This window comes from Pseudonaja textilis, chromosome 3 (assembly GCF_049901715.1).
Source record: "Pseudonaja textilis isolate UNSWEBS1 chromosome 3, rPseTex1.2, whole genome shotgun sequence".
Classification (NCBI taxonomy): Eukaryota; Metazoa; Chordata; class Lepidosauria; order Squamata; family Elapidae; genus Pseudonaja; species Pseudonaja textilis.
In genome coordinates this window covers 102,620,835-102,648,271 of record NC_141992.1, presented here as the reverse complement: position 1 = coordinate 102,648,271, position 27,437 = coordinate 102,620,835, and the positions used below count along the sequence as shown (strand labels likewise).

The 27,437-nt window shown below is 36.9% G+C and overlaps 1 protein-coding gene across 1 annotated transcript in view; it reads right to left on the bottom strand.

Annotated features, from left to right (window-relative positions):
- KIFAP3 (kinesin associated protein 3) overlaps window positions 1-17,238 on the bottom strand; it is a 61,881-nt gene extending 44,643 nt beyond the window's left edge. The window contains exons 1-10 of the mRNA XM_087930520.1: window positions 17,088-17,238; window positions 16,375-16,506; window positions 13,396-13,550; window positions 11,289-11,344; window positions 9,796-9,937; window positions 5,931-6,030; window positions 5,657-5,781; window positions 4,625-4,723; window positions 3,028-3,206; window positions 1,041-1,203 (exon numbers count right to left, since the gene is read on the bottom strand). Coding sequence (XP_087786646.1) covers window positions 1,041-1,203; window positions 3,028-3,206; window positions 4,625-4,723; window positions 5,657-5,781; window positions 5,931-6,030; window positions 9,796-9,937; window positions 11,289-11,344; window positions 13,396-13,550; window positions 16,375-16,506; window positions 17,088-17,119 — 1,183 coding nt within the window. The 5' untranslated portion in view covers window positions 17,120-17,238. The remainder of the gene's footprint in view (window positions 1-1,040; window positions 1,204-3,027; window positions 3,207-4,624; window positions 4,724-5,656; window positions 5,782-5,930; window positions 6,031-9,795; window positions 9,938-11,288; window positions 11,345-13,395; window positions 13,551-16,374; window positions 16,507-17,087) is intronic.
- Between the last annotated feature and the right edge of the window lie 10,199 nt (window positions 17,239-27,437).

Here is a 27,437-nt window from a genome sequence, read left to right as displayed (position 1 = left end):
TTGTAGAGTTTGTGTTATTCTTCTTAGAACATCTTTCTGAAGTTATGAATGTCAAATTAATCCAGTTTGGAGAATCCAATCTGAATGTATTAGAAACCTGCTAGATGAGATAAAGAGATCGTCTTATTAGTTATAATTTAGATCTGGGAAAGTGAAATCAGGAGTTATTGCTGAATAGATTGATTGATGGAATCTATTATTAAATCAACCATACTGAGATCCAGCAACTTTCTAGGTAAGGTGTATATTTCCTTTAGCCTCATTAAATGAGAGATATAATGTCACCGTCATTTAGAAATACTTAATATTACTTACATTCAGAAAGAATGTTTTAGGTGATACTTTTGTAATTTTGAGAATAGGTTGTAATTGCTGTAACAAACTGACTGTCATGGAAAAGACTGCTTATTCAAAAACCTACTGGCTTCTTTGGTGAAAAATTACTCATAATTTTGATGTGTGTATAAAATTATACAATAATTATTCAGGAAGATAAAGCAATTTCCAGCAGCCTTCTAGCTCTCAGCATGCTCTACCACCCCAACACCTTTCCTTTCCCTTCCCTAAGCAGGCATTAATGCATGAATGCTCCCAAACAAAACAATGGATTGTAATGACCTAATTTTATTTCCAATATCTTTGATGGGGGCTTAGATGCATTTCAGCAAAGAAAGAGAGCGGTAAAGTCTGTTGCTTTGTGGCATGCCAATTTCACTAGAGCAGTCTCCTGGTTTCAAGGCCAACAACCACTACACCAAACTGGTTTTAAAATAAATCTAAAATCATAATAAAAATCATCAGATTTTGCAGATAAAAATATTATTGAATTTACTGAAATATTCTAATACCTGTAGAATACTTATGAGAATATGTCAGGAATGCTACAACAACATAACCAAAGATATTCAGGCATTTAGCGCAATAGTTAACATGTTAATCATGCTAATCAATAGAAAAATATAATTCCTAAAATTCTAATAAACAATGGAGCATGATTATTAAGACTAATGCTAAGTTTCATAGTGAGAAAAGAAATCTACCCAACAATGCAGTGAGTTTTGGAAGAAGTCCAACTTGCACCATCTTATTTCTCAAGCCTGTGTCAAAGGAAAGGTTCAGTAAAAGTCTAAGAGTAATATTCAGAAGATCTTCATGTTCACATGGTATCATTTTCACTAGTTTGTCAATTATATCCATTTCAACCTATGGAAGAAGTATGGAAAAACATGAAGACTTTGTGAAATATTGCTAACATTTAACACAAACCGAAGGAAAAAATGTAATGATAGACAAATATCTCTCCATTATGTACCAATAATTATATTAAAAGGGTTTGTTGGAATTTCTCATGAATTGTTTATAGATTTTCTTCATTCAACACGTAATGAATGGATATTTAATTTAACTAGCTGCAATACATTTTAGTGTATTAAGTTGAAATAGTTCCATTTTCATTTTTTTCCAATTTTTCATTCTGAGATACTGTTTATCTGCTTTAGGGAACGAGGTATTAAGTAATACACTGCTTCAAATTAAGTGTATCATGTTCAAAAATGTATCATTTGAAAGTACTTAAAATTTGCATCTTGTTTTAAAAGTAGTATTTCCAAATACCTATAACTACTATCAATTCAGAGGAGACATCTGATCATAATTAAAAGGTAAATTAAATATCTCATCTTTTTGCTTAGCTGTATACAAATTTAATCAATAAAACTTGTTAGACATAATTCAACAGACTCACTACAATGACTAATCTACAATAATCTAACATATATAGGATTTTGTCGTCTGAATGTCTGAGACCAATTTATATTAGTTGAACCATCTATTCCAATACATTATGATATAATTTACTACAAGTCACTGTGTCTTTTAAAGAAAGAAACCTGAAATTTCAATTCATTTGTTCACTTAATGAACCTGGGATTCTTCTGCATAGTAAGGATATTCTGTCTTTTAAACCAGCGTTTGCCAACTGGTGGGCCACGGCCCACTGGTGGGTCGTGAGAAAATTTTGGTGGGTCGCAGAGAAATCTCAAACCCAGAGCACCCCTCCCCAAAGCAATTAATCCAGGCTGCGCAGAAACACAAGGCACCATCCACATGGCCTGCAGGAACACTCCCCGCCCACTCCTTACCCGGCAAACTTGCCTGCTAAATTGCTATTTTTCCTTTTTCCGACCATCATCTGTTCTGCTGTGCCGAGAGATTTAGATTAGCTAGGAAGCAGGAAATGGTTGGATTTCTTGCTTTCTAGCTAGTCTTTAGATCTTCGGCTCTGCTTTTAAGCACAGCTGAACCTCTCTTAGGATTGAAGTTTCAGTTATTCAGTGCAGACTCACGGTAAGAAAATTTGAGAGACTGAGCTAGGCGATGGCAGATAGATAGATCACTGAATGATTCTATGAGCAACTCAATCTGCCTGCCTGCTTTGCCTGATTTTCAGTAAAAGTTGCTCTTTTGTTAATAAAAAATTCAATATTTACATACATGGTGTGTTGTGAGTTAATTTTGAGTTTGCTTGCAAGCAAACTTTATGTGACAGACTGAGCTAGACAATGGCAGATAGATAGATCTCTGAATGAATCTGTGATTCTGTGAGCAACTCAATCTGCCTGCCTGCTTTGCCTGATTTTGGGTAAAAGTTGTTCTTTTTTTAAATAAAAAATTCAATATTTATATAAATATTTATAATATTTACATACAAGCCATGCCCAGCTAGTCATATGACCACCAAGTCACACCCACAAATTAGGCCACGCCCACAGAACCGGTTAGTGGCCCCTGGGATTTAAAATTATGAGCTTGGTGGTCTCTGAGGTCCAAAAGGTTGGCGACCCCTGTTTTAAACAACTACTATGTGACTTTTCCCCACAGAAACAAATAAAGCAACAAAGTATCTGATGCATAGCATGGGCCACTTAGCAAATAAAAACAATATGAAAACTAGAAATTTCATTCTGCTTTGTTGACTAGCTTTCAGCATATGTAACAATATTTCAATAGAAAACTATAAAATTATACCATATCATTTTTGTTTTCCATAAAGATGCTGAGTTTCTTCAGAAATGACACAACCAGTATTAACAGTTCAAAGTTATCTCGGTCAAGAGCTTTCACCAACATATGGACAATATTCTTGTTCCTCATCTTCAATTCAGTCCGTGTGTCCTCAGCAAGATTTAGCAGCAAATAAAGAGCAACTGATTCATCAGCAGGAAAAAACAAAACACACAATTGAGAGATTATGAGTATTCTCTGGTCACTTTTTAATTCATGAATTATTTCAAGCATCTGGGTCAACTTTGCTGTATATGTATTATATACTGTGGACAACAATATTCTGAACTTAAACTCAAAAGATAAATCAACACATCTGCATTGTCTATCTCAAATGTGTGCTATTTCTTTATCCGAAAGTTTTTTAAAAAGCAATTTTATAAATGTCAGCCCTATTAAGTAGACCACATGCAGAAACAAATCTAGTGAAGATCTAAACTATTTTTTTAATTAGAACAGCTATAATAATAAAATGTTGGAAGTATGAATGTGCTACATTTTCCCCTCTTTTATCTTCATTAAAATTGGGGAGGGGAGGTGACAGGAAGGGTCCCTGAGACATTTTCACAAATTTTTCTTGGTTCACGGTCATGTTTCCTTTATCTGATTGTTCCCTTGGTAGTAGACCTTCCTTCTGACCAAGACCATCCTCTTTATCCACTACAACGCAACACCTTTTGGTTATACTGAACTTAATCATAATTGTTAGCGATTAAACCAATAAAAGATTTAAGTGACTTTACTTCTGTTAAATATATTATCTTCACTAAAATAATACTAATTAATACATATTAATATAAGTTTCCAAACATTTTATTTCATTTGTATTTTGAGCAGAAATAGGTCAAATTAATTAGCTGCACTTTCAAATTACAATCAAATTACATACTTATCAATTCTACTTGTATTAATAAATACTGGGAATCATATTTTTCCCATTCCAGAGTTTGTGCCTTCCTGACTTTCAAAATAAAAAAAATTGTAAGGTATATAAGAAGAAACATCAGGATACATATGGAGGATGAGTATATGCAGAGGAAAGGAAAGAAGATCTCTGTCTTGTCTCCTTTTCTCTCTTGAAATTTTTCTGGCAGGCTATTTAATGGCACTGACCTTCAGGAGGAATGAAAAGTACTTACTAGTGGGGTGTTTTCATCTAATGAACATTCAAATCTAACATTAAATTCTCAGAAACTCTTTTTCTGATCAATATATTTTCATTTACAATACTATACAGTATATCAGTTTTTAAAGAGCTTTTAGAATTTGCTTCTCCATTATTAGTATATACACAACAATGTGAAATTATTAATTCCATCATGTTATATACATCCCAAGGCAGTGAACGTGCCTTATATAAACGTATTTTGAAAGTCATTAGCTGATGAGTCATTGGTTTAACTTTAACCTATATACAGTGTTCTTAATTCTAAGTCATTCAAATAGCTTCATTTTTAACAAATAGAATAAGCTATGCAATCTTTTAGACTTTCCCATAATTCTGCTAAATGCTGAAAAAGTATCTATAGTATATTGAATAATTGGGAATCAAAATTTGTACCTCGAAGTAGTTGTTCTTGCTTAACCACCAGACCTTGGTACTTTTTAAAGGTTTTTTCATATTCTTTTTTCAGTGTTTGATTTTCAGGATCTTCATCTAGTGATATTTAGAGATAAGGATATGCCCAACACTTAAGAAATGCAAAACCTATAAAACACTTTTTGATATGTGGAGATGCCCATGTCCTGCTGCAATTACAAGACGCGATATGCATATAGCATAAGACTCCTTGTTCAGAAAGCCTTCTGGCACACGCTATAGTATATATTATCACCCTCACCGGCTTCTTCTGATTGTAAAAACAGTTAAACCAGTCAGCAATGTTCTTGTAATATGTTTTAAGCAGGAACTCTGGATTACTTTCTTATTAATCAAAAGTAACAAAAACAATCCAGGTATTCCAGAAACCAAACACTGAATGGGTTTCCATGACTTGCTTAAGTATTTCTGTGAGCAGGAAGAAAACAAGTATGACTGAGCAATGAATATCTGAGTATTGTTCGTAATAAGACAGAACTATTTGGGCGTTTTGGTTTTCTGTGACATATGAGCAACCTCAGTAATTGCCAGCCAATATAAATACAGCTATTCAAAAAGCAGATTTGCTGCTACTTTGTTGATTTATACTAGTTCTCTTTAACCAATATCTTAGTTCTCTGCATTAACCTGAAATAAAGGGACTGTGAAAGACTACAACTAATTTCTTGTAGCAATTGCCAAACTAAGATAACCACTAAAATATTTTTCTATATATACAGAAAATATACTAATTTTCTATTCATTCTCTGATAATAGATCCTATATATCCAAAAGGGTACCATTCTCATAAATCATATATTCAATCTTGAAAGCATCACTACTGTAAAATATTTTATTTAAAAATTAAAGGTTAGGAGAATCTGAAGAACAACCAAATGAGCATGCAGAGTGAACACAACAACTGAGTAAAACGAAGTAGACTGCTCTAAGTTGTAAGAATAAGTTGGATTCATGCCTGTCCATTAGTCTACTAACAACAACAAACGAGGATATCAGCTTTTTTCTTCTTGGTAAGTTCCTCTTGCCAGAGTTCATGCCTCTTTAGCTCATGATCAATGATATTCATGCAAAGAGCTCCAATCTTATAGTGTGTAATCAGTCCATGAAACTGAGAAAAGCTACATTAAAAAGAATTAAAATCAGAGTACTGGTGTCAGAGTAAATCCTATATTAACCCACAAGCATGACTTAATAATTACTGCTGTATTCATTTTAAAATATTAATGTTCCAGAACATATTGACTTACATACATGTTACTATACATACCTGGAAAAGCAGAAGAATATATATATTATATTAGTAGCAAGTTCTACACTTTGTTTCCAGTCCTCTCGTAGAACCCTGGCCAAAGCACCCAATGCAGTTTCTAAAAAGTAAGAAGAAAAGTACTGTCTCAACAATAGCATGACGTTCATATTTACAGTATGTCTTCTGCAAAATGACTGCATCAGACAAAGGGTAGCATCAATCAGGGTTGAAGAATTAAGAGTATGAAGAACCTCTGTTCATTTCAAAGGTTGACTCAGCCTTCCATCCTTCCAAGGTGGATAAAATGAGGAGCCAAACTGTTGGTGGCAATATGCTGTCTCTGTAAACTGCTTAGAAAGGACTGTAAAGCACTATAAAGTGGTATATAACTCTAAGTGCTATTGCTATTTCAGTATAAGCCTTGTAATAAAAAAACATATTCTGCAAGACTGACCAGCTGTCAAGCTAGTCTCTCCACTTATGAAAGTTGCCTGCTGCCTCTTTGAACAGCAAGCCCTGATAACAAATTTAGTTTTCTCTTTTCCGAACCCTTCTGCTATTTAACAATGTAGCTATCCTCATTCCAGCATGGTAATTGCTCCAACCTCCTTCACACAAAGGATTTAATTGACCTCCCAGCCTTGGAAAACAAAGTAATTAATCTTTTGCTCTCTCTAGATACATTATTGTTCTATCAATTGATTTCTCCCATACATTCTGAGGAGCAGGAAATATCCCTGGTTCCCATACCCATGCTTTCGCTGACATGAATACAAAAGTGTCAATCTCAGGATAGTGCTGGATGGGAAGAGGGAACCCGGTGTTACAAAACTATGCATCAGAAGATTCATAAACACAAGCCCAGGACATGATGAAAGGCCTTTCCTGCCACTGCCTGTCATGGATGAGCAGGATGAGAGCTCCTTCAATATACCGCTTGTATTAGCATCACTTCACTTAATACAGATTTGTATTTTATTGTAATTCTGGCATCTATGGTTCATTACTTCTTTTTTCAGGAACTCACTGATGTAGTCATCATATACAAATCCTGCAAGAAAAAAAACCTGTGGCACTAGGTAGGGGCGGAAAACTCAGAGACAGTTATTAGGATAGTCACTATGGAAATCTGAGCATCCATGGGAAGGTTCATTGACTAGTTAGGGTCAGAGAGAATAGTTAGGATTGGATACTTCTCCAGCTACTTTGGAGAAAATAATATTACATCATTTTCCCTCATGGAGATTAAAAGGAAGTTGCATTAAAAGGTTGAGTAAGAGACTGACATGGGTTGAGAGGATGCTTATTGGACTGAACCATCCAGAACGTTTGGTGCACTCAAAATGAAATGGATGAAGATATGAGGCCATGGATCATTGCATAAGCCTAAAAACAGCTTAAGGAATTGGGCATATTAGCAGTATGTTATACAGTAGAACCTCTGGTCATGACCATAATTTGTTCCACAACTCGTGACCTGAATCTTTAAACAAATACAAAGCAGCTAACTCTGAGTGGCCGAAAGTTTAAAGAAGTTGAATAAGGACACGAAAGAAAGGGCGTGGAGGGGAAAAGTTACAACTGAAAATGTATTTAAAACTGAACCCTGGAAAATGTTTGACTATAACTGGGAGGAGAGGGCAGGCTGCCCCCCCCCAATTACCTGCAGCTAAGTTTGCCTTCTGCACCTCGCACGCATCCCCGAGATCCTACTTTCTCTGTCAGGTCAATCGCCTTTCCTGCTCTCCCCCCACCACCTCCTCACCGAAGAGGAAATACTACATCCCCCAAGATGCTTTGTGGGGTTAACCCTAACCCTGGGGTTCTGGCTGCTGCTCTGGCTGCTGACAAGCGAAAGTAAGGCGAGAGCACTGAGGCAGCCAAGGCGGCAACAGCGGCCAAAGAAGCTCCCAGCCAGTCTTTTATCCAAGCCCAGCAAGCAAGCAGCACAAGGCAGGAGCAAGCTAGAGAAGCAAAGCGGTGGTAGGAAGGAGGAGGTGGGTGACCAGCAGGACGGAGGAGCAAAATCCATAGCACAGCACAGCACGGCACAGCACAGCAGCTGAGCAGCAGTGCGAGCCAAGGGTCTGCTTTTCCTCCCTCCCTCCCTCCCACCAGCTTCATTTCCTTTTCCAGTAAACAAACAATAGGAAATTTGCTTACAAAAAAATGGCGTAGAAGGGGAAATCGGCCATGTCTGATCGCCACCCAAGTATGTGTTTGTGACCAGATTCAAAAATTTTGTGAATTTTTTGGTCAGAATCTGATTTGGTCATGATCAGAAGTGTTTGTGACCAGAGGTTCTACTGTACAATGGAATTCCTGGAACCCAACATGGAATTATCTGGTACAGACATGAAGCTTATATTGCTGAAAAATAATCCCACACAATTAAAAGAACATTTAAGATTAAAAGAACATTTTGAAATTTGTGATAGACCAAAGGACCTGGGATGTGAGAACTACATTTAACCACTTAGCTTAGGCAAAGGAGAAGAAAAGCAGTGTAACGGGTAAAGCAAGGCAAGCATGGGTGAAAGGGGGCTGTCAAAGACAGCAGACAACTGATATGAATTCACCTCATTAAGCATCCCCATAGGGAAGGTAGAAAAGCAGCCCAATCCCAAGCTATTTGAATAGGTGCTATGGATCTAGTATGACCTCCAGAGAAAGAAGAGAAGCACAATAATGCAACGTTATGCTCCTATCTCCAACAGATAGAGACAGCTCAAAAGCATACCATAGTCAACAGCATCAAAAGTTACTGAAAGATCAAAAAACACAAGGATGGATGTGCCATCAGCATCCCATCCCAAGTCATCAGCAAGCATGACCAAGGCTGTCTCAATACTAAATCCTAGCTTAAAACTGGATCTAGATCATGGTGTCCAACTTTTTGACTTAATTGGGCTGCACTGAAAAAACAAGAATAGTCTTGAGCAGTATATAAAATATATAACATAGTTTTATAACATAAAATCACATAATGATGCTGAAAGTTTAGAATCTTATGGGAAAATATTAGTAGCTAACCAGGGCTTCATGGGCACCAGGCTTGAACACATCTGGTGTAGATAATCCACTTCTTCCAGGATTCTCATCAACTATATTCTCAATAGCCTACCCTAAAAAAGGAAAGTTACAGACTGTTTGATAGTTGTTGAAAAACTTTGGATCCAAGGATGGTGAGGAGGATGGTGACCACTGCCTCGTTCAAAGCAGGAGGTGCCAGCAATCTTATCTACCATATAACCTGAGTGACCTTCACAATGGCCCATCAGATGGTTTTTAAAAGTAATCAACATAATTTCCTATATTTATAGACACTGGAATGTGCATTGAGTCAAAATTATCTTTAAAGTACTGTACACTTTAACTTGCCCCCTTACTGACTTACATAAGGAAAATATTGGTGCTTTTAATGAGAATCTCTGTGGAGTACATACATTTTAGATCCTAACCTCTCAAAAAAGTCTGAACATGAATCACCATGAATAAAATTAAAAAAATTCAGAATAGTACCAAACCAAAAATCTTTTGACTACAAGTGTCTCTGAAAGACACAACATTACCGTAACAAAGATAAACAATTTGTTTTTACACATAATTTTTTCCCAGGTTTTCAAATTAATTAAACCAAGATAGTCACTATTACCCAAAAATAGTTACTGTGCTACCTCATGACAGCCAATTATTTAATGAGTTTAAGAGTCAATGAAAAACCATGGTCTGGGTTATTCTGAATAATCACAACTTTAATTAAGGATCAGTTATTCTGAACACAAACTAGTATTTCTTGTGGGATTCGTTTATCTAATTATGGTTAACTAAATTATTGAACCAATAGCCAGCCCAATCGTAATAGCATTAATCTGTTAATTACCATTAAGGAGAAGTTCTTCTAAGTTATCAGGATTTCTGGCCAGCTGCAGAATAAGTGCAGAGCCACGAACTTTATCTGGAATATCTTCATATAGCAATTCAATGTACTCATCCATGTCATTAATATTAGCTACTTCATCAATCTGAAAACACCAGGCAAGGAAAATTAGAATACAGAGGAATGCAAGACATCAATAAGCAAACGGTTATAAGAAAAGTTAAACATGAAAACAGTCTAAATGCATTGAAGAGACAATAATTCATGTTAAAAAGTAAAGTTTTGTATAAACAGAGCTGAAGGAAATATAAAATCAGATTAACTTGAATAATTAAATAAAATAATTAATGTTGAATAATATTAATCTGAATGCACTGTCCTATATTACAGTTGTAGAGAATATATGGAACTCAGATTTGAACTGCTGGGTTCTTGTTGTTCACTGAACTTGGCTGTTTTCCTGCAGTGAACTGATGTTTTCTAGCCTAAAGGAAAACAATCAAGTTCAAAGAACCCAATGGTTTTTATTTTTGGAATGGAATTGCTTCTTTGTCAGTTAACATACAAGAAATAGAAAATGATAACAAATTGCTATGCTCCAGAATCATAGTAAAAAGATTTGAAGGGCATGTAGATGTGCATGCAGCACCCGCCAGTAAATCTGAAACCAAACATGCCTTTTCCAGGATTGCATTGTGATTGCAGAATATAGTCAAGTGAATTCAGGAAAAGATGTAGCTGCTTTAAGCAGTTGCCAGCAAGCTCTACATTAGAAGTCTAAGTATGCTCCATATCACCTTCTTCCCTTTAAACCCGAAGCACTGCATATATAAATTATAGCTAATACTAGACAATCCATGATCCCTTGGCTCATTCTTTCAGAAATATTTCCTTACCCCAAAGAGGTAAACAGTTGAGCAAAGTAGCAGTGGGAATGGAAATGATTTCTGACTTCTGCCAACTTTCTCATTGATTTTGCTTGTGGAAAGCTGGTAGCGAGTGTCAAAAATCTTGACCATGTGATGGCAGTGTGGTGGCAATTGAAGTGGCCACAACTTTGCCTATACAACTGATCTGAAGATCATTAAAATGTTAATCCCATATGAATAATAATTCGTTATCTTATGATGCAATGTTTCATCCAACTGAAGGTTAAAAACAGACAGTTTTAGTAATATATAAATTCAAATGCAGCCTAAGCCCTGGTATTACAGTAAAATAGACAACTATGATAATAACTTTAATAATGATTTTGTTCCAGAATTATTAGAAACAAGGAACAGAGAAAAACCAAGAAATAATGGATTATTTAATAATAAATTAACTAAAGTGTTAAAAGTTCTTTTAAAATGTAATAATTTGTTATACTGAACAATTGAACAATGAAATATAAGATGCAAATCTGTTTAAAATAGATTAATCTTTAATAATGTCAGTATTTTTGCATAAAATATACATTTTAGAAAAAATACTAAATTGGATTCAATTATACCCACCTCCATCCCTTCAAATGGTGGTGGATCTTTAGGTTTACTGGATTTTTCTTTCTTTTCTGTGGAAAGACAATACAGAATAATGGCTTATATACTTTTTAAAAGTCTTTCCTTACTTTTATCATGTTTAGGAAAATAGGGTAATTAGAGCAGGTGGAATTGATTAAATGTGATATCAGTATTTCTACAGGAATATAGAAGCATAATTTTCCTCAATCGATCAATCAAAACCAATAGTGCTAAATTTCATTGCAATATACAAGCAATCATTGTTTTTCCATAAACATACCAATTATTTTGGTTCAAACTGTGGTTGCCAATAGTACTGGCCTTTTCCTCTCAATATTCTCAAAGGAAAAAGTACTCAAGGAAGATGGCAAGGAAATAACAGGCAGTAGGGACAAGCAGAGCTGCTTCACTTATTCTTCACATCAATTTTCATGCAAAAAGAAATTATAACCCAACATACCAAAAAAACTACAGTAAAACACAAACTAAAAACTAAAATTAAAATTAAAATAAGCAAGAAAATGGTAAGAGAACACCTATCTGACCTTGACATATATAAATCACTGGCACCTGATAGATTACATCCCAGAGTTCTGAAGGAGCTGGCAGATGTTATATCAGAACCACTGTACCATATCTTTCAAAAATCCTGGAGCACTAAGAAAGTATCTAAGGATTGGAAAAGGGCTGATGTGATTACCATCTTCAAGAAAGGGGGGGGGGGCAGGAAACTACAGACCAATCAGTCTAATATCAATACCTAGGAAGATCCTGGAAAAGATAATCAAAAAACAGATCTGTGAATGAGCAGCAAATAAATTTATAACTAATAACTAGCATGGGTTTGTTAAAAACAGATCATGCCAAACCAATCTTATTTCATTCTTTGATAAAGTCACTAAATTAGTAGACCAGTGAAATGCTGTGCACATAGTATACTTAGATTTCAGTAAGGCATTTCACAAAGTAGACCACAACCTACTTCTTGGTAAGATGAAAAAATGTGGAATAGACATCATCACCACCAGATGGATTTGTAGCTGGCTGACAAACCCTACTGAATAAGTAGTCCTTAATGGTACTAGATCCACATGGAGAGAAGTAAGTAATGGGTTATCACAAGGCTTCATCTTAAGCCCAGTACTCTTCAATATCTTCATAAATGACTTAGATGAGGGAATAGAAGGGGAACTCATCAAATTTGCAGATGACACTAAATTGGCAGGAGTAGCCAACACCCCAGAAGACAAGCTCAGATTCCAAAAAGATATTGACAAACTTGAACAATGGCCCTATCCAACAAAATGAAGGTACAGATTAAGCAAGACCTGACTCAAAAACAGTAATTGTGAGAGGGACGTTGGAGTCCTAGTGGATGATTATTTGAATGTAAGCCAGCTTTGTGCAGCAGCAGCCAACAAAGCTAATACAATCCTGGGTGTATAAACAGAGGCATAGAATCAAGATCACATGAAGTTTTAGTACCGCTTTATAAAACCCTGTTAAGACCACACTTGCAACCAATTTTGGTCACCATACTACAAAAAAGATGTTGAGACTTTGGAAAAAGTTCAGAGAAGAGCAACTAAGATGATCAAAGGCCTGGAGACTAAAACATATGAAGAATAGCTGCAGGATTTGGGCTTGGCTAGTCTAAAGAAAAGAAGAATTAGAGATGACACAATAGCAGTATTTCAATATTTGAGGGGCTACCACAAAGAAGAGAAGGTCAAATTATTCTCCAATGCACCAGAGGGCAGGGCAAGAAGCAATGCTTGGAAACTAATCTAAAACTAAGACAGAAGCAACCTGGACTTAAGGAGAATTTCCTAAGAGTGAGGACAATTAACCAGTGGAAAGCTTTCCTCTAGAAATTGTGGGCACTTCATCACTGGATGATTTTAAGAAGAGTCTAGAGATTCGAGTCTAGACAGTCACTTATCTGAAATGGTATAGGCTTGAAATGGGGGCTGGATTAGAAAACTTCCAAGGTCCCTTCCATCCCATCCCATCCCATCCCATCCTATCCCATTAATATTCTCAAAGGAAAAAGTGCTCATGTCACATACAATTTGTTTCAATCTGAACTTGTTTTGCTCACCTTTGGCGGATGAGGTATCTCTGCGATTTTGCAGGTAATAGAGTAATTGTTCCACCTCAGCCAGTTTGGAGGGATGAATAAGTTTGCATTCCTCTACCACCTTCCGAGCCAAGGAAGAAATGTCTGTATTTGCATTGAGGCTTTTCAACCGAATGCTGTAAAATAAAACCCAGCAGCTTTTATTTTCAGCTTGCACACAAATTCTATCTTCAACATTTAGTTTTAAATGTATAAAACTCAGTCTTAAAATATAAATTATTTTACAATTTCAACCTTTATCAAGAGCCATGGTGGTGCAGTGGTTAGAAGGTAGTATTGCCAGCAAAGACTGTCCACAGCCTGGGGTTTGATCCTGATAGGCACAAAGTTGACTCAGCATTCCACCCTTCCAAGGTCAGTGAAATGAAGGCTCAGATTGCTGAAGGCAATATGCTGATCTTGAAACTGCTGTAAAGTGCCGGGAAGTGATACAAAAGTCTAAGCGCTATTGCTATTTTGGTAGACCAAATTGGGCCATTTGGTTTTCTTGTTTTATTTAAAGCAAAACCCTTCTCACTCATGACCCAAACTTCATTCAGATCTGTTAACTGGCATATAATATTTGTATTTAATCTCCACTGAACTAGACAAAGCCCACAATGAAAACAACCATAGAACAAATATGGCAGAAACAATAAAAATGATCAAATATATCAGGAGACAGTACTCCGTTATACCCAATTTCATATATGGCCACTGAGTTGCAGTTAACCAAAACATGCTAAAGCTATTCCTCATTTAGCGACCACAATTGGGACTGGCAACTAGTTAAGCAAACTAGTTGCAAAGTGGAACTGCAACAGTGATTATGATCTTACTTCAGCTTTCCTGCTTTAGACCTGCAAAGATTGTAAATGCGAGGGATTGTAAAGTTACTTTTTCATTATCATAACTGCAAATTATTGTTCAACAAGGCTGTCTGTCACTAAACAAGGACTGTCTGTGTTGATTTTAAATCTGAATCTGAATTCCAGAATAATGCCGTCTACAATACAAACGGGCAAATCAGAGGCAGCGGACATCCTCAAAACCCTGCTTGCCCTCCATGAATGTTTACAATTCTCATCACTACCACTGGTGGTGGCCTGAGAGAAAAAGCAACCTTGATTTATAACTATTCACTTAGTGACTGTTCAAAGTTATGACAATCCCTCCCAAAGGTATTTACAATCCTGTTTCAAACTTACGGCCACTGCAGTGCCCTTGCTTTTCTTCACCCTTACAATTGACCATAGGGATGCTGCAGTACCAAACTATCTTCCCCACCCATCCCACCCGGTCCCTGGAAGCTTCAGTTGTTCTGAAGCCAGCCACAAGGGAGCCTAAAGAAGCCACCAGCACACAAAGAGCAATTAAGACAAGGCCTATTTGTAGGACTTATCCTGCTACGAACCAGGCTACCCAGGACAGCCTAAAGCCTGGCAATAGAAGCTATCAATGCAGGGGGGCTGAAAGAATCCTGAGGAACAGGGAGCAAAGCACCGGGCATCTTGGGCTTTGGAGACCTGAAGCAGGTGGTCTAGGCCTCCCTTCCCCTAAGTCACCTCATGCTCCATTTGAGCTACAGGGTGGGATGGGGTGGAGTCATTAAATTAGATGCTTCACTTAATGGCCATCACAATCCACAACCATATATAATGGAGACACCATTACAGTCATAAGTCAAAGGACTACCTATATCAAAGTATAGCTGCTAATAGGACTATTCAACCCTCTTGAAACAGCTACAAACATATGATCAGAGAGACTGTTAGGTATAAATTTTTATTCCAATTAAAAAATATATGAGAATGAGATGGGAGAGTGTATTTGTAATGACCCGGGGTGTGGCACAAAGGCAACACAGTCATAATAAGCAATAAGAGTCCCTTTATTAACTCCAACTTTGCCCCCAATGTCCAGGTTACCTTCGGCTGGAGAAAAACTCTCCCAGGAACAGCATTTAACTCAGGGGTGGGATTCAACCAGTGCTACTACCGGTTCGGTGAGAGTGTGTTTTGCGCACTGTGTACAGCATTTCCAAAAAAACTCAGCTGTGCCACCCGAACAGCTTTACAAGTACTGCGCGCAGGTGCGCAGCTTTTGAAAAACCTCTTCTTTCCTGCTTTTTCAACCTCAACTGTGCCGTGCATCCTTACTTTGTGTAAGATAACTCAGTGCCGTGCCATGCCCTCTGAATTGATCCACAGGCCTACTGGCAACCAATGCATTAACTATTTATTTATACATTTATACATTGTTTTCTGTAACAGCATTTTGTCAGCCAGTTATAAATCAATGTTAGTGATGCTGACTATCTCACATTTTTCTTACTTACCAAGAAGTAGGTTGTTGCCTACTTTGTCAAATGCCTTACTAGCAGTTAGAAAAATCTAGCAATTAATAAACCACAATTTAATTAACCATGCTAACCCATGGCAAAATATGGTGTACAAATACATGAAAAGGGAAAATAAACACAATCATTGTGCAAAAAGGACTTGCCATTATAAAAAATAGGATTATTTTTCTTTTACTAAAATAAAGCAGCAAACCTTTTCTCCTAGGAGAGTGGTGGTTAAATCTCTTTTCTCTCTTTTTATGAGGATAAATCAATCATTTAACATGAAGTAATAAATTCATTTTCTTTTTTTGATATGATGGATCTTGGTTGCATTTGGAAAAGTGCTATATATATTTTGGATCTCTTAATAAAATATTTGAGGCATAGTAAGAACTTTTCATGTATTTTAAGTGATTTAAAATAAATATATGTGCTTGACATCTTTTCTAACTAAATGTATAAAAATATATTAATATATTATATTAAATTAAGGCTTCAGATTTTATTTTTCTAATTCAATCTTTAAAAAAAGACTTTAAAGGCAAAAACATTGGCTATCCAAAATGTTTCATCAAAGGCTTTTGAACAAAGGTTTACTTGAACATTGTTAAACTTACATTTTTTGACATTCCTTACGCTCTCCCAACATAGGATCTCCCATCTCCCCAAGAATTGTAGCTTCCACTTCATAATGAACTATAAGCGCCTTTTCTGATGGATGTACATCAATATTTCCACCTTTTACCTTTCTGTTAAGTAAAAATTAGTGAATTAAAAACCTACAATTTTTGTATCAGTTAAGCACAGAAATAAAAACATTTTGAGGATTTTTCCAGGTTGCAGTACCTCACAAGTTTGAACTGATCAATATAATCTATATTATTTTACAAAGTTGCTGTTACATTCAGTATGCTTCCTTATTATTTCCAGCATGTGAGCTGTGCAAGTTTAAAAGAAATGAAACTATATCCCACCAAAAAGCAATCAAGATCCTCCCTAACATCAGTAGAGAGAATGGTCATTCCCATGGTTCGCAAAGAGCTAAAGCCACCGCAGGGGCGATACGCTCGAACAGGGTAGGCTGGTGTCGCCCCAGACCGCCCCCGCTTTTCCAGTAAGGTCCTTTCCCTTGAAATCACCCGTCTGTTGGGCATTAACCCAAACCTGCTGCAGCTCAACACCTTCTGAAAAGCCAGCCGCCCTCCCGGCCGAGGCATCCTTCCTCTCCTGCCATTTTCTCCAGCAGAAGAACCGCGCCCCTCCTCGGCCTTCTGCTCTTACTTTCGGTTCAATGCGCCCTCCCGCTTCACTTTGGCGGGAAAACCATTACCTTTTGAGGTACCGAGCATCCTCCCCCTGCATAGCGGCGACGGTCAACCTTAAAAGAGGCAGGGAAGGAAAGGGCGACCGCCAGCGAAGCCGAGACCGGTTGGGTTGGGTTCCGTTACCAAGGGAGAAAAAGCGAGCCGTGCTGCGCAGGCGCAAGACGCAACACGAGGCGCAGGCGCAGAGGGTTTCTAGAGAGAACGCCTTGCTTGGAAGCGGTGCGGTGTAACGTTTGCTGTTGTTTGTAAAAGGGGAGTTTTCGTAAATGAACTTGAACTTGAAAGCTTTTAGTTTTTGATCGTGGCTAGGCTGAATAAATATGCTGAATATTAAAGATACAGTACAGATTTTTGACTAGGATGCGAGAAAAGTCTAGCATCCTTTGCGTTTTAAAACTTCTTAATTTAGCCATGCAATATTGACACATGAACACGTGATTAAAAACAACGACATAATTTAGCAGCAATAGTGAATTTGATTTTCACTATATTACATACTTAAATGTGTTATGTCTACACTTCTACACTTCGCGTTTTGTCTTCAGTTCACTGTTTAACATTTTCCACTTCCAAATTCTAAAAGACAGTTGATTATAGGTAGAAGAAAATTTCCCGAGATAGACAAATTACCTGTTTTTTAACTCATTTATACTGTATTGTGAAATGTAAACACAGAGCTTAGAGAAAGAATATATTATCAAAATAAGGTCTAGGGGAGTATTGTTTCAATATTTGAGGGGCTCCTACAAAGACAAGGAGATCAAACTATTTTCTAAAGCACCAAAAGGCAAGGCAAGAGACTATGGAAGCTAATCAAGCAGAGAAGCAACCTAGAACTAAGGAAATTCCTAATGGTGAGAACAATCAACCAATGGAATAACTTGCCTTAGGAAGTTGGGTTACTCCATCACTGGAGGATTTGAAAGAGACTGAACAACCACTTGTCTGAAATTGTATAGGGTCTCCTCTCCTCCTTGAGCAGAAGCTTGGACTAGAAAACCTCAAAGTCCCTTCCAACTCTATTGTTCTATGTTCTCTGCCCCACAAGTACACCACTTAATTGTTGCTTCAGAAGTGGGGGCATTAACAGACCATTTATGAAGTGATCAAGTTCTCCACAATAAAAATATTGGCCTGTGTGCATCATCAGTGTAAAAATTGTGAAAACTGCATATTAATAGTAAACATATAACTTTGGATCAAGTAGAGATTGGTCAGCTTCTGTTGCCTTCCGTTTTCATTAAAACATACCATTAGTCCAGATGTGCCTAAAAATGTCTATGCAACTGTATACAAATAGTTCTCGACTTACGGCTGGTCTCTTAGCAACTATTTGAAGTTACAAGACAATGCTGAAAAAGTACATCCAATCCGGTTTCAAAGTTATAGCCGCTTCAATTCCCCCATTGTTCACCCTTATGACCCACCCACTGCAGGGATGCAGCAGCGTCCTCACCTATTTATCTCCCCCATCTCACTGGGTCTCTCAGTTCAGTCATGCAAGGGAACCTAAAGAAGCTACCTATGTAGAAGGCAGTTATGGCTTGTAGACCTTGGCCAATTCCCCATCCAGCCATCCCCTTCTGCCCCTCGGGATTCCCCCAGGGCAAGGCCTGCTTGTAAGCTGGCCTTTCAGCCAAGCAAGGGAAAGAAAATACAGGCAAAGGGAGGAAAATTACAGCTTGTAGGCCTCAGACAACTGTTGATCCAAGCACCTGAGGGACTTGCAGGACTCAGCCTGCTGCTCACTCATTTCCAGAGCCCAGAAGCACCCAACTTACATTTGTATTTTTCAGAGTTGCCCAGGCAAGGCAAGGCTTTCTTGTAGTGGTTGCCAGCCTCATGGCAACCTTGTGCAAGTCTTCTAGTAAGTGGTACTTCTGGGGAGACAGTAGGAGGCTTTTTTTTAAAAGGAAGCTCCATTTGTAGAGTTTGTGCAAAAAAAAAAAAGCAGAGCCTCCTAGTCTCATAGAACAGGGATCCCCAATCCCCAGCTGTGAACCACACATGCATCCTCAATTGTGTAAGCAGTGGGCAAGAGTGTGTGTGAATGCTCCATTTGCACGAGTGTTCCCAAAATGGAGCTGTGCACATGTGTGCTTCTGGCCACTCACAGGGAACCTGCCCCCGCCAGTCGCTCTGCAAAGCTGGAAAGGTTGGGGAACACATAGAACCTCAATTTAGCCTGGAAAGCAAATTGGTCTTCCTCTGAAGAACAACTAACCAACAGAGGGCAACGTGCCCATATGGTATTGTTCTGCTACTTTTCTCTTGGAAAATTTGGCAGCTATTCTAAGAACTCTTTTAGTTTGGGGGGACTGAACCTCAAAAGTCATAGTGAGAGCAAACATTTAGAAATATTTTTCAGTCCAGAAACAATTTTCTGTTTTTAGATACCAAAATACAGCCTCCTTAAAAAAAAACTCTACAAACAAATTAAATCTTCTTTTGAGGGGTGTCTCCTCAAATGTACCACTTGTTAGAAGAATAGGATAGGATAGGATAGGATACGATAGGATAGGATAGGATAGGATAGGATAGGATAGAATAGAATAGAATAGAATAGAATAGAAGGACTTCCGGTGGTAGGACAGGGACATGCAGAGGTGGAGAAGCCCAGCTGCGGTTTTCGAATACCTTTTCCTGTGTTTGGAGCGATCCCCAGAGGACACATGAACCCCGGAGGGATTCATGTCAGCGTAGGGGACCCTCGGGTTGCAGTGTGGGGGAAGGCAATCTCCTGGCAACAAAGGGAAGAGCCCCTGAGTCCAGCGCGAAAGAGCCAGCTGCCAGCATATGGCGGCTCCAAAGTCCGGTCTGCCACTGACGTGACTAAGCAAGAAAGTGACAGCCTGTAAGATCAGTGTAGAAAGAGGTGCAGAAAGACTACAGTAGCAAAGAGTGAGACTGGCGTGAGATTTCCTTTCCCTTATTGTGAGCCCTATTTGTCGGAAAGCCGGGAGAAAGTGGCCAGAAAAGCAGCTAGAAAAGCGAAAGCGCGACAAGCATGGATGGAAGGGCTTGAATGTCAGAGTGAAAGTGTCTATTGCAGCGTCTGAAAGGAGAAGTTTGTGGAGAGAAGAAGAATACTGGGAAATTAAGAGTTTTATGGACTCGAGTTTGTGAGTGGCTTGCTATTTGGGATTAGTCTCTAAGTAAAACCCGAAGAGGAGGGAGGCGATGGAGGAGAAAGAAACGTGGCGCTGAAAGAGATACTTTGACTCTTTGAATTTAGCATAACAAGACTACTGACTCTATTTAACATTGTTTATATGACAGACTTCTAAGCAATTGGGAGGAGAGCACTATTGGATTGAGGTGAAAGCAATAAGCAAAGGAGATCAGGACATTGGACTTAAAAGTGTTGGGGGAAAAAAAGGAAGAAGAAAGAGGCTAATTGAAGTCTGGGAAAGGCTGACTGTTGACAGCAATTAGTCAGCACTTCCCACCATCCTCCTTCCAGTGTGCCAGAAAAGAAACACAAAATCTCAAAAAACTTTAGCTTTAATTTTGACCTTATAATTCTATTCCTTTACCACTCTACTCTATCTTTTGAACTCTCTCTTGGCTTTATTTTCACAAATTTAATATCTTGTCTTCTACTTATTGATTTCCTGATCCTAAGGTAACCCTCTTTTTCTTCTTACTCTTTCTCTCCTTTTTTTTCCTTTTCTTCAATAACATCTATAAATTTATTTATTTAGAAAAGGTATACTGATTTCTACAGATTTAAGTGCTAATTGATTTGATTGCTTGGAATAATTAGCTACAATAAGGATTGTAAAATATTGCTGATTTAGAATATTTAGAATATTTAATATTAACTTATAGCATAAGACAAAGGTTTATATAGACTTAAAAAGAATTTTTTTTAAAGTTGTAGTTGGGTTTGGTTTGATATATTATTTGTTATACATATTTATATTTGTCATACAAACTTATCATAGAGAATATTATATAGTATCGGATAGCGCTCTATAATACGGGTATATAGATTGCGCAAACTACATTCCTGATTGAAGACATAGAATCAAAAATAACACCTTTTGGTAATCTGTAATTAGACCTGAAACCTTACTTTAAGGGCAATAACATTGAATGGTGATTTGGGATAATATAACCAACATAGTTCAACAGCAAAAACAAATTCTAAAAGAGATGACCTCTACAACAACTACGGCCCTGAAAACGGGAAAGAAGACTATCCCGACCTTAATGACCACTTTGACATCAGCTTCTCCAACAATTCAAAAAACTATTGAAGAATCTTTAACAGGAGAAAAACAACCCAATGTTTCCAATGCCAATATACAAGCCACCCTACTATCTTTGCAAGAATCAATGTCCAAAATGCAAGAAATAATGATCAAGAACCATAATGAAACTAGAGCGGACATCAGTGAATTAAAGGAAGAGATGGGAAAGCTAAAGATCGGGACACTGCAACAGGCTATGGAAAAAAATGAAACAATGATAAAAGAAATAGAGATAAGGACAGAACGAACGGAGAAGAATCTAGAAAGGGTAGACGAAGAATTAAAAAACATAACCAGAGAAACGGAAGATTCCCTGATCCATCTAGAAATGGATAAAGCAGCGGCATATTTGAGATTTCAGACTGTGGAGGAATTGAAAAATGAAGAATTAGAGCAGCTAATGGCAGGATTATTCGCCAAACTGTTAGAGAAAGAGAAAGATGATCTACTCAAGGAATTCAATGAGGTCTATAGGGTCAGCACTAGTTATGCAAGATGACACAATTGTCCGAGAGAGATTCACATCCGCTTCACAAGAAGGTGTGTGAGAGATTTAATACTCAGACTGTCGAGAGATGAAACAATAACATATGAGGGCAAAGAGATTATGATCCTTAAACAAATCCCAAGAAAAGTGAGGGTCAGAAGATTACAAATTTTTAGCCAATTATTTAAACAAAAAAGGAATTCCACTCAAATGGTTAATCCCGGAAGGGATGTTAATAACATGGAAAGAAAGAAAAATTAAAATAGCCTCTATCGAACAGGCACAAGACTTCCACGAACAGTTAGTAGGCATGGATGAGCAAAACACAAAGGAGGAAACCAAAAGGAATCTGCAGGAAGACCAAAATCGCTATAGAAACAAAAAAGAAGGACCCCGCCCCAAGGGAACGACAACCCAAGGGAATGACAACCCACATCAAGAAAGAGAAGAACCAATCCCACAACAACTACAAGAAGAGAGCTGAATTATCACAAGCAAAACAGACCTAGTTAAATGGAGGAAGGAAAGAAACTCCTTTCTATCAATATAAATGGTTTAAACTCAACATCTAAAAGGAAAAGGATATTAACCAAACTAACTAAACAAAATGCCGATATAATATGCTTACAAGAAACACATATTATGAAAAATGATGAAAGATATTTAATTTGCCCGAAACTAGGGAAGCTATTCATGGCACAGTAGATAAACATAAAAAGAAAGGAATTGCAATATACATGAAAGACGACTTAAAAGCGGATTTAATTTGGTCAGACCCGGAAGGAAGAACTTTGGTTGTACAAATTTCGATTAATTTTATTACATTTTTATTGGTAGCAATTTATGCTCCTAATGAAGAACAAGGAAAATTTTTTAAAGATCTACACCAAAAAACAATAGGTTTTCAAAAAAGGAACATCTGTATGATAGGCGACTTTAACTCTATTGCTGACTTTCAAAAAGACCATAGTAACACGAGTAAGAACAAAAAAGGGAAAAGAGAATTCTCTAAACCTTGTAAGGATATGATGAAAGAATTAAATTTAGTAGATTTATGGAGAAAATTAAACCCAGAAGATAAACAATTTACATATTATTCTAATCTCCATAAAATATGGACGAGAATAGACATGGCCTGGATGAATGGGGAATTGGCGAATGAAATAAAAGAAATCGAAATTTTACCAAACGAATGGGCCGACCATAACCCAATTCAAATAATTTGGAGAGGCAGGAGAAAATCAAAGAAAAGATGGACTCTAAACACTCATTTAATAAGTGAAGAAGAGTATATTAATAAGCTGAAAGAGGAATTAAATTATTTCCTAAAGGAAAATGACAATCAAGCAACTTTGAAACAAATTATCTGGGATACAATGAAGGCAATCATAAGAGAAATAATAATCTCCTATAATGCCATCAGAAATAAAAGAAAATATGCCCAACAAAACAAATTACAACAAATAATTAAGGAATTAGAAAATCAATTACAAAAAACCCCTAAAAACCAAAAAATACAAAATCAGTTAATAACTACTAAACATAAATTGAACCTATTTGAGCAAGAAAAAATGGAAATAAATCTGAAAATGACTAAAATTTATTTTGAGTATGCAAATAAACCAGGAAGATGGTTATCCCACAAACTTAAAAAAGGGAAAGAAAAGAGAATAGAAAAAATCAGGAAAGGGGAAGAAAGGAAACACCCAGCCTAACAAACCGGATAGGGACCGGTTGGGAGGGGGGGGAGAAGGAGTATAAAGGAAGAAAGGGAAAGGGTGGGAAAGGGGGAATAGAATAAAAAAGTACATTTAAAAGCAAACGATTTTTCTATTCTGTATATGTATTGTTGATACGTTTTTAAACTGTAAATTCAATAAAATTTATTTAAAAAAAAGAAAAGAAAAGAGATTGATACATCAATTAACGGATGAGAAGGGCGATTTACAACACGAGATAGAGAAGAAAAAAGATATTACTCATAAATACTTTGAAAAATTATATAAAAAGGAAGAAGTTAACGAGGATAAAATAAGAAACTATCTAGAGGAAACGAATGACAAAGTAATTGGAGAGGAATGGACAGAATTACTAAATAAAGACATTACATGGTCCGAATTGAAGTCAGCAATAGAGAATCAAAGTAATAACAAATCTCTAGGACCAGATGGGATTCCGGCAGAATTATATAAAGCAACCATGGAACTAATTGGACCACTGATGTTGGAAGTGTTCAATGAGGTACTTCTAGCAGCTAAGATGCCAGACTCGTGGAGGGGAGCATTGATTTTGCTGATCCTGAAGGAGGATGCTGACCACAGATATATTAATAATTACAGATCAATCTCACTCCTAAACGCTGATTATAAATTATTCTCCTCCATTATAGCTAATAGATTAAAACAAGTTTTAAACCCACACATTCACGAAGACCAAAATGGATTCCTCCCATCTCGACAAATAAAGAACAATTTAAGAACAGTCATAGATGTCTTAGAATTTTATGAAGCCCATCCGGAGAAACAATTCGCACTTACGTTTTTAGACGCAGAAAAAGCATTTGATAATTTAAATTGGCACTTTCTAATTCAAAAAATTTACAACATGAATCTTGGCACTAAATTTGAAAATATCATAACAACAATTTATGACACACAACAGGCCAATATATTAATAAATGGGGAACAAACAGGTCCAATAAAAATAGAAAAAGGTGTTAGACAAGGTTGCCCTCTCTCACCGCTTCTCTTTATATTCGCTCTAGAATCACTTTTAACACGCATTAGGCATAATTCCGAAATTAAAGGATTGAAGATCAAATCAGAAGAATACAAATTGCAAGCGTTTACTGATGACATGGTCTTCTTTTTGGAAGAACCAATAGAAAAAGGACACAATTTAATAAAAGAATTAGAACGATTCGGCGCAGTTGCAGGACTTAAAATCAATAGGAAAAAAAACAAAATTAATAACCAAAAAGCTAACAGAAGATCAGAAAAAAGAATTAGAGGCAAGGATGGGAATACAGGTAACAAAGAAAGTCAAATACCTAGGAATATGGCTAACACCACAATGCAAATCACTTAAAGAGAATAATTACGACAAATTACTCCAACAAGTAAAGAATGATTTAGAATCTTGGAGTAAGTTGCAGCTTTCTTTATTGGGCAGGACTGTTTCAATTAAAATGAGTATTCTACCAAAATTCCTATACCTATTTCAGACAATTCGAATCAAATTACATAAAAATTTTTTTGAAGAACTAAATAAGATAACACTCAAATTTATTTGGCAGGGAAAGAAAGCTAGAATTAATGTAAAGGCACTACAAGATCTGAAGAGTAGAGGGGGATTTGCACTTCCAAATTGGGAATTATATTATACAGCAGCCACCTTATTATGGCTAAAAGATTGGGTGAACTTACTCAATAAAAGAACACTGCTGTTAGAGGGTCACAATTTGCAGAGAGGTTGGCACACCTTCTTATGGGAGGTGGAAAAACCCAAGCAGTCATATTTTCATAGACACCTTATTAAGGGATTCTCTATTAACTAACTGGAAAAAAGTAAGGAAAAAACACTATTTAAAAGTACCGATTTGGCTATCAACAATGGAGGCAATGGTTCACCCCAACAATTTGGATATCTCAAAAATGATCAAATATAAAGACTTATTAGACTCACAAGGAAATCTGAAAACACGACAAGAATTACAAGAATGAGGATTTAAAATTGATCATTGGGCTTACCTTCAAATACACAGTAGATATAAACAAGACAATAAAGACTTTGGAATTTATAACACACCTCAGCACTTAGATAAAATTTTATTAGGATCAAACAAAAAGAATATAACCAAATTTTACAAATACTTACTGGAAGTAGAATTAGAACAAGAGATAGTCAAAGGAAATTTGATAGCCTGGAGCAAGAATATTGGACTGAGTATTACACTAACAGAATGGGAAAGGATTTGGAACAGAAATAACAAGGTCACAAAATCGGCAGCCTACAAAGAAAATGCATACAAAATATTTTACAAATGGCACCTTCCCCCTTTGAGATTGGCGAAGATGCACCCCAACACAAGTCCAAAATGCTCGAAATGCAAAAGCATAGATGGAACTTTTTTCCACATGTGGTGGTCATGTAAGGAAACCCAGAATTATTGGCAAAAAATCAGGAAATGGCTGGAGGAGATAACCAAAGAACAAATCGAATACAAACCAGAGTCCTTCCTTTTAGGGATCTTTGACAAACAATTATCAAAAAAGACGAAATACATAATTATACATATCCTAACAGTGGCCAGGTTAGCGTTTGCACAGTGCTGGAAACTACCCCATACACCCACTGAACAGATGATTATTCAGAAAATTCTAGACTGCGCAGAAATGGACAAATTAACTCTAGCCTTAAAAAACAAAGAGTCCTCAATATATTACAATAACTGGAATTCTTGGTATAACTGGTTAAATCAAAGATAGATTGTGCATAAAATAAACTTAGTCAAAGGTAATTCAAATATAGATACCGATAAGATGTGCGTATATGATATAACTTAAGAAGAAAAGATCTTACAAACTGTCAAAAATAAAGATGTTTTTAATTGTTCACCTTCTGCTCTTTTTTCTTTTTCTTCCTTTTTCCTCCTTTTTCGTGTTTCCCTCTTTCTCTTCTCCTTGCCTTTCTTGGCCGTGTTATTCGTGTATATGTTGTAGATGTTTTTTTAATTGTAAAATTAATAAAATTTGTTTAAAAAGAAGAGAAGAGAAGAGAAGAGAAGAGAAGAGAAGAGAATACTTTATTGGCCAAGTGTGATTGGACACACAAGGAATTTGTCTTGCTGTAAATACTCTCAGTATACATAAAGAAAAGGTACATTCGTTAAGAATCAAGAATCATAACGTACAACACTTAATAATAGTCATAGGGTACAATCAACAATCAAATCATACTAGGAAACAGTCAATATAAATCATAAAGATATAAATAACAAAGTTACAGTCCTACAGTCACAAGTGGGAGGGGATGGGTGATAAGGAGTGATGAGAAGATTAACAGTAATAGTAGTGTACACTTTGTAAATAGTTGAACAGTGTTGAGGGAATTATTTGTTTAGCAGAGTGATGGCTTTCGGGGAAAAATTGTTCTTGTGTCGAGCTGTTCTGGTGTGCAGTGCTCTATAGCATCATTTTGAGGGAAGGAGTTGAAATAGTTTATGTCTGGGATGTGAGGGATCTGTAAATATTTTCACAGCCCTCTTTTTGACTCGTGCAGTATACAGGTCCTCAATTGAAGGCAGGTGGGTAGTAATTGTTTTTTCTGCAGTCCTAATTATCCTCTGAAGTCTGTGTCTGTCCTGTTGGGTTGCAGAACCAAACCAGACAGTTATAGAGGTGCAGATGATAGACTCAATAATTCCTCTGTAGAACTGTATCAGCAGCTCCTTGGGCAGTTTGAGCTTTCTGAGTTGGCACAGATTAGCATGAGACCAGCTGCCTCTCCAAGAAAGCCTCGCTTTACTGGGCCAGGCTCCTCTGCAAAAAAACAAAGGTAAGTTGGGTGCTGCTGGGATCCGGACGCAGGTGGTCCCTCAGATGGCTGAATGG